The sequence below is a fragment of the Limulus polyphemus genome, unplaced genomic scaffold (assembly GCF_000517525.1).
Source record: "Limulus polyphemus unplaced genomic scaffold, Limulus_polyphemus-2.1.2 Scaffold1708, whole genome shotgun sequence".
NCBI classification, from domain to species: Eukaryota; Metazoa; Arthropoda; class Merostomata; order Xiphosura; family Limulidae; genus Limulus; species Limulus polyphemus.
The window spans coordinates 21,316-29,810 of NW_013667318.1; the positions used below are offsets into that span (position 1 = coordinate 21,316).

At 34.4% G+C, this 8,495-nt stretch overlaps 1 protein-coding gene across 1 annotated transcript in view; it reads left to right on the top strand.

Moving 5' to 3' along the window:
- The window catches only part of LOC106464642 (Down syndrome cell adhesion molecule-like protein Dscam2), a gene marked incomplete at its 5' end in the record, with an annotated part of 78,554 nt that overhangs the window by 20,479 nt on the left and 49,580 nt on the right, over positions 1-8,495 (top strand). Inside the window, 3 exons of the mRNA XM_022392388.1 lie at positions 2,863-3,024; positions 5,762-6,046; positions 7,426-7,545. Of these exons, the coding sequence (XP_022248096.1) occupies positions 2,863-3,024; positions 5,762-6,046; positions 7,426-7,545 (567 nt within the window). The remainder of the gene's footprint in view (positions 1-2,862; positions 3,025-5,761; positions 6,047-7,425; positions 7,546-8,495) is intronic.

Sequence of the window (8,495 nt, forward strand, 5' to 3'; positions counted from 1 at the left end):
CCCTAATGGAATGTTTGAAATGTATACCGACTTTATAGCCAACCCTAATGGAATGTTTGAAATGTATAAGTAAAATCGCACCCAAAGTTTCTTGTGTTGAAAGGTTTCAATTTTGTGCTGCTGTTCTATAAGATCTGTTTCGAATGAACTAGTGTTACTTTCCTGTGTAAAACCTGCTACAAAGTAGGTTGGAATATGTTATGTTACACCTGCTAGGTAGGTGCAGAGAGAGCTACCTTACGGCCGAAAATATCACTAACAGCGAAGGTACATAAATGATGAAATAATGCTTTCTATTGTTTATGAATAAGATCCTAATAATAGAATATACTATTAACTTTTGATCAAAGCAAGCTACATATTTACTTCAAAGCTACAAATTAACCCATTCTTACTTATAATGATTAGAATGCATTGTTTCTTTAGTTGGATAACCTCGCTATTAACGATATTTTCGGCCATAAACCCAATAATATTTCACGAAGTTTAGTTAATTTAAGGGATTTAGATTAGTCCTAAATCCATTTACCAAGCTAACAATGCAAAACAATCTATAATAAAAGTATAATGATAAGAAATAATAAAATAGATAATTAAACATTCTAGCCACTAATGTTAATGAAATTAGAATTGAAAATAATATAACGTAGGCATTTACAATTATTATTTAATATATTCAGTAACAGATTCATTTTTAGTTATGATACATAAGTGTATCCTGCTTTGGTCAGAAATGAATAATAATTACGTAAAACATTTCAGACAGGAGGGAGGAGTGTTACTTTTCCATGTAACACTTGTTAGAAAGGGGAGGTGAAAGTTACTTAAATTTTGTGATACCTTTAAGTATAGTCTGCTTTAAAAGTCTCTTCTGTGCAAGACAGGGTAGAAGATAGAGTAGAGTGAATTTTAATTTTCTTTTTAATCTACGTCTGCGTGCAGGATGAATGATGCTTTTCTGTGTAAGACTTGTTGAAAGGCTGAAGTTTATTTTTTTTAATCTACTTTGATTATGAGTGTTATTCTTCTGTGCTATGTTCAAAGAAAGGATCTGCTTCGAAGATCAGTGTCACTCTTCTGTATTAGACCAGCTTGGAAGAAAGGGTGGATTATAATCTTATGTCTAGTCTTCTTGGAAGATCAGTGTTGTTCTTCTGTATTAGACTAACCTTGAAAAAAGGGTGTATTTTAATCTTATGTCTAATCAGCATGGAGGATGAGTGTTGTTCTCTGTATTAGACGAACTTGGAAGGAAGAGTGGATTTTTATATTGTGTCTAGTCAGCTTGGAAGATCAGTGTTGTTCTTCTGTACTAGACCAACTTGGAAGGAAGGGTGGATTGTTATATTATGTCTAGTCAGCTTGGAAGATCAGTGTTGTTCTTCTGTACTAGACCAACTTGGAAGGAAGGGTGGATTGTTATATTATGTCTAGTCAGCTTGGAAGATCAGTGTTGTTCTTCTGTACTAGACTAACTTGGAAGGAAGGGTGGATTGTTATATTATGTCTAGTCAGCTTGGAAGATCAGTGTTGTTCTTCTGTACTAGACCAACTTGGAAGGAAGGGTGGATTGTTATATTATGTCTAGTCAGCTTGGAAGATTAGTGTTGTTCTCTGTACTAGACCAACTTGGAAGGAAGAGTGGATTTTTATATTATGTCTAGTCAGCTTGGAAGATCAGTGTTGTTCTTCTGTATTAGACCAACTTGGAAGGAAGGATGGATTATAATCTTATGTCTTGTCTGCTTGGAGGATGAATGTTACTCTTCTGTGTTAGACCAAGTTGGAAGGAAGGGTACATTTTAATCTTATGTTTAGTCTGCTTGGAAGATAAGTATTGTCCTTCTGTATTAGACTAACCTTGAAAAAAAGGGTGTATTTTAATCTTATGTCTAGTCTGCTTGGAAGATAAGTATTGTACTTCTGTATTAGACCAACCTGAAAAAAGGGTGGATTTTAATCTTATATCTAGTCTGCTTGGAAGATGGGTGGTTTTCTTCTGTGTTAGACCAACTTGAAAGGAAGAGTGGATTTTTATATTATGTCTACTCTGCTTGGACGATGAATGTTCCTATTCTGTATAAGACCAACTTGGAAGGAAGGGTGGATTTTAATCTTATGTCTAGTCTGCTTGGAGGATGAATGTTGCTCTTCTGTATTAGACCAACTTGGAAGGAAGAGTGGATTGTTATATTATGTCTAGTCTGCTTGGAATACAAGTGTTGTTCTTTTGTATAAGACCAACTTGGAAGGAAGAGTGGATTTTAATCTTATGTCTAGTCTACTTTGAAGATGAATGTTCTTCTCCTGTATTAAACCAACTTGGAAGGATGGATGGATTTTAATCTTATGTCTAGTCTGCTTGGAAGATGAGTGTTGTTCTTCTGTACCAGACCAACTTGGAAGGTAGGGTGGATTTTTATATTATGTCTAGTCTGCTTTGATGATGAATGTTCTTCTTCTGTATTAGACCAACTTGGAAGGAACGGCAGATTTTTATATAATGTCTAGCCTGCTTGGAAGATGAGTGTAGTTTTTCTTGTTAGACCAACTAGGAAGGATGGATTGATTTTAATCTTATGTTAAGTCTGTTTGGAAGATGAGTGTTACTCCTCTGTATTAGACCGGTTTGGAAAGTGAGATATGTGTTGTTTTGTTTATGATTTATTTCTAGTTCAAGCTCAATATTATGCAATAGTATAGAACAACTTTTCTAATGGTTTTTCTTTTCTTATTTTTAAAGCAGATCATTACTAAATCTTCAGCTGATCTTTTTAACTACCAATTTTGTTACCTAGTGGTCATTTATAGATAGGTTAAAACGTCGGTCATTTTGATCGTTGTGTGTATGATATGTTCCAGAGGGCGTACGCCTCCCGTACAATCACAGACAAAAGGTTTACCTGAACGGCACCTTAGTGGTGAGGGACATTATGAGAGCCACAGATGAAGGAAGGTACACCTGCCAAGCTAGCGATAAGGAAGGAAACACAGCCCAAAATAGCTTAGTGGTGTCGGTTTTAGGTAAGGCTTCATGTCTTTACTGTTTAAAAGCTGTTTGTCTTTAGATAAGAGAGAGACTTAAAACTCAAAGAGGCTTAGGCACGTAATAAATCTTGCCTGTTTTGTGTGTCACAGATAACGATTTTATAGCGAAACAACTAAAACATAAAAAAAAACAAAATAATTTGTGTTAAAAAGTAGCAAGGGAAGACAAAGTTTCACAGAATAAACCTTCGAACTATATTTCACTATTTAGAAGTCGTTGAGTGTACAAACTTACATACATCTTGAGGTAATCTGTTTTTTTGTCGAAAAACAGTGTGTAAGCTGATGGCGAACATATTTGATATTCAGTTATGTAACCGGCGGTATACGTACTATCATATACACTTACAGCTAAACATATCTTTATTACTTCAGATGCTAAGAATAAATTAAGTAGATAATACGCATAGAATAATTATTTTAAGCTAATATACTAGTTAGTAAATAAGGGAAGCGTGAAAAATCATAACAAAATAATAGAATATAATTATTTAACTTAAAAAATATAAAAATATAAAAAACGGAGAATATTAAATATAGATAACTACATCACCAATATAGAAACCGGGATTCGATTCCCCGCGGTGGACACATCAAATAACCCAATGTGGCTTTGCTCTAAAACAAAACAACAAAACAGATAGAAACTAAGTAAATAAGACCACAAATATGGTAATAAAGACTATTGTTTTCATTAATTACGAATAGATTTTAAAAGTAATTTTTCAGCAGGAAATTTAACGAGTAACATGCTAATTATTTTTCGTTAATATTGTGGAATCTAAATGAAACTATGGATTCTTTACACGCAGGCTGGAGGCTTCAGTTTAGTAGTTTTAAATGAGTAAAATCGATAGTCCATTTTAATATCGTGACTGTTTCACTTTTTGTCTTAAGTTACTGCTCTGTGAACTCACGAAATGAGCAAATTGTTCTAATTAAAACAGGTTGCCATAGCAACCGTGTTTGAATTAGGAACCGTACATTTCATTGATCTAAAAACAGTACAAAAATATTTTTGACCGTGCCTGTTCTATGTACTACTACTGTATTGTTACTATAGTTATATTTTTGACCTTGCCTGTCCTATGTACTACTACTGTATTGTTCCTATAGTTATATAGTTATATTTTTGACCGTGCCTGTCCTATGCACTACTACTGTATTGTTACTATAGTTATATAGTTATATTTTTGACCGTGCCTGTCCTATGCACTACTACTGTATTGTTACTATAGTTATATAGTTATATTTTTGAATAGTAACAATACAGTAGTAGTGCATAGGACAGGCACGGGGTTATATAGTTATATTTTTGACGGTGCCTGTCCTATGCACTACAACTTTATTGTTACCATAGTTATATAGATATATTTTTGACCGTGCCTGTCCTATGCACTACTACTGTATTGTTACTATAGTTATATTTTTGACCGTGCCTGTCCTATGCACTACTACTGTATTGTTACTATGGTTGTATAGTTATATTTTTGACCGTGCCTGTCCTATGCACTACTACTGTATTGTTACTATAGTTATATTTTTGACCATGCCTGTCCTATGTACTACTACTGTATTGTTAGTATAGTTATATAGTCGTTAATATCTAACCGTGTTATTGCAATCACGCGTTTTTTTATAACTGGTCAATCTATATGTCATGTGTAATTCATCTATCCATCTGTCTTCTGTAGTAAATCTATATATCTAATATAATGAATCAATGTAGCTATCTGTTGTATATAGTGCATCTATCTGTCTATCTATTTATCTTGTGTAATAAATCTATGTATCTATTTATCTTGTGTAATAAATCTATGTATCTATTTATCTTGTGTAATAAATCTATGTATCTATTTATCTTGTGTAATAAATCTATGTATCTATTTATCTTGTGTAATAAATCTATGTATCTATTTATCTTGTGTAATAAATCTATGTATCTATTTATCTTGTGTAATAAATTAATATATTTATCATTTATAATGAATCAATGTAGCTATCCGTTTTATATAATGAACCAATGTAATAACTGTCTTATACAGTACATCTACTTGTCTTGGGTAATAAATCTAGCTATGTGTCTTGTATAATACACCTATCTATCTATTTGTCTTATGTAGTAAATCTATCTAGCTAGGACTGATGGTAAGTATAGTTAAGGTTAATTCCTGCACTGACTTCAGACTGTAAACAAAATATTTCCAGCGTTTATTTATTATGAGTTGGTTCCTATAACGGAAGCGAAAGATATTGAAGATGTTCGTAATATTAACGTATTCTCAGGAAACCCTCTTCAGTTAGTGAGTCATGGTTTAGCACAGAAGGAAAGAACAGTTTGGACTCATGGTTCTTGTAACCCTTCACGACCTCTTTCCTTAATCCATCACAGTAAGGTTTACGTGAACATTTGAAATGACCATAAGAAGCAGTGAAGAACCCTGACAGGAAAGCTATTGTTATGATATAATGATATAATTCTAAGCTATTCTTAATAACAACGAAAGTTGCTTTACCTACAGATCATCCAGGGACCTATTATTTAAATCAAGAATATTGTTGCTCTTTCAGATCAACAGTAAATAACGCTTTTAATTTTAATTTTAAAAATATTTCTTCATCGAGTGATTAGCTTATTTAGATTTCTTCTAATTTAATCAAGGCTTTTTAATAATTGATGTCCTTATATATATATATATGACTTTTTTTGTAGAACGTCCAGTAATTGACCCCTTCAGTTTTCCAGCGTCGGTCTATCAGGGTCAACGGTTTACACCCATCTGTACTGTCATTAGTGGTGATTCTCCTGTCCAGTTCACTTGGCTCAAAGATGGCCATAGGATCGAAGACTATTTAAATATTCAAGTTCTCAGTGTGGCTGAGTTTTCGTCCACTTTAATCTTTAAGTCCTTGAGGCCAGAACACCATGGTAACTACACGTGCATCGCAAGGAATTCAGCAGGTTCTGACAGCCACACAGCAACAATGGTAATTCATGGTACGGTTTGGGTGTAGAATATTTATAGTTTTATTAGAAGTTAATTTTTTCTAAGAAAGTCGAATGCATTAAATTACCCGTAAAATATCAGATCAGATTTTAGTCCTATGACTAGCGGAGCCGGGCTGTGTATCAGAAGGTTCAAAGCTCAAGCCGCGATATGCCACTGAACAAAGTATGCCCTCTCAACTGTGGGGGGGGGCATTATTTATGCAACAGTCAATCCTATTATTCGATTAAGAGTAGCAGTATAGGCGGTGGGTGATGCTCATTCATTGCTCTCCTTTTAGTCAGCAGTTCTAAATTAGGAATAGCTGTGCTTGAATTTTCCAGTTTATTACCTGTTCCTGTAGTCTATGTGTGGCATAAGATGTTGTCCGGAATTCAATCTCAAATATCAAAGATTCTTCAAATTACATTCCTACGGTGGGACAACGGTAAGGTTACGGACTTACAACCTCAAAATTCGGGATTCGATTTCCCGCAATGGATATAGCAGATAGCCCAATGTGACTTTGCTGTAAAACAAAGAAACTGTTCAAATTACAGGTGTAACATTATTGTTACTAGCCGCCATGAATTTGAACTTGGCCTTAAACTTCGTCGCCAAAACTTAAAGGATAAGCCAAATTTTTAGTCTTATATCTGCTAGTCTCAACATATCAACTTTGAAGGTTAATCATAACAATGTTAGTCTGTAACCTTAATCACAGGGTAATTCAAACATTTCTACCTTGAGACGTTAGTCATAAGATTACACGCACAAGCCTCAGATTCAAACTTTTGTACAATGGTTAGTTTTAATTGTTGACGATACGCCCCCCACTGGCACAGTGGTATGTCTGCGAACTTATTCTGCTAGAAATATGGTTTCGATACCCGTTGTGGGCAGAGCACAGATAACCTTCCGTTTAGCTTTATGCTTAGTAACAAACAACACCAACAACATTCACGATACTTAAACAAATTTTGGTATAAAAAAATAGATAAATGAGAATGCAATAAATCTGATAATCAGAACACTTTCAGATGCAATAAGTCTGATAAGCAGAAAATAGAGCTTCTTCATTAGAGATAAATTGACAAAGAACTATGGTGTAACATAACAGCTATGAATAAATAGCGTTGAAACTCTCGGCAGTAGGTTCAGCCGCAAATATGATAAACTGATAGCTTAGTACTAGGGTTAGCCTTAGTACTAGCCCAAAACTTCAGCCAAACATTATTTATAAATACCTGTTGTAACGTTAAACTTCAATCTTTAACTTAACCGTAGAAATCTTAAAATTAAAGTGTTTTTTTGTAAAAATGTCATTCTCAAACTTTGTTTAAGATAGACAGTAGAAGTTTTATCCTCATACCTCTGTTTGTTTTTAAAGTGCCCCCTAGGTGGCGCGTGGAACCTAGTGATACTTTTGTGATTAAAGGCAGCACCGCCCTCATCGACTGTCAAGCTGACGGCTTTCCTCGCCCCAGAGTAAGCTGGACTAAATCTGAAGGTGAGAACATTTCAATCACCATAAAAAGAAAGTTGGGGCTGATTTAAACAAACTAACAAACTGTCACGTGCCATGTTTTCCTGGCTACTTCTCGTATTCTAGATAGATTATATGTTCAGTACTTTAATCTGACAAAATGTAAAACTTCACCTTCGCCAATACAATAACTAGAGGGCGTTGTTTGTACTCTTCTTATTTAAAAGCTGTAACGATGTATTTATAGAAGAATTAAAGGATCTATAATCTATTTGTAATTATTCACTGTTTAAATGTAGTTAGTCATCATTTGGAGTAATTTTTTATATATCAAAATAATATTAAAGTGCGTAAGAATTATTACTAGTAATTCTGAATTGTTTGGTAAAGAACAATAATTTAAAAGTACTGTTTAAACGCCAGAAACCGCTAAATATTAGAAAAGTAACAGGCCTAAATGTATCGTAAAAATAATCAGATGTTTTTTTTTGTTGTTGTTGTTGTTTTCACATTCTTAATTTGTTGCCCCCCAGTGGCACAGCGGTATGTCTGCAGAGGTACAATGCTAGAATCCGGGTTTCGATGCCCGTGGTGGGCAGAGCACAGATAGCCCATTGTGTAACTTTTGTGCTTAATTACAAACAAACAAACTTAATTTGTTCATTGCGGCTCGAAATCAGAGGTATTTCAGATACATCATTTGTCTCCCACAAATCACTGTCCCACAAGCTTGGCTCGAAATCAGAGGTATTTCAGATACATCATTTGTCTCCCACAAATCACTGTCCCACAAGCTTGGCTCGAAATCAGAGGTATTTCAGATACATCATTTGTCTCCCACAAATCACTGTCCCACAAGCTTGGCTCGAAATCAGAGGTATTTCAGATACATCATTTGTCTCCCCACAAATCACTGTCCCACAAGCTTGGCTCGAAATCAGAGGTATTTCAGATACATCATTTGTCTCCCCACA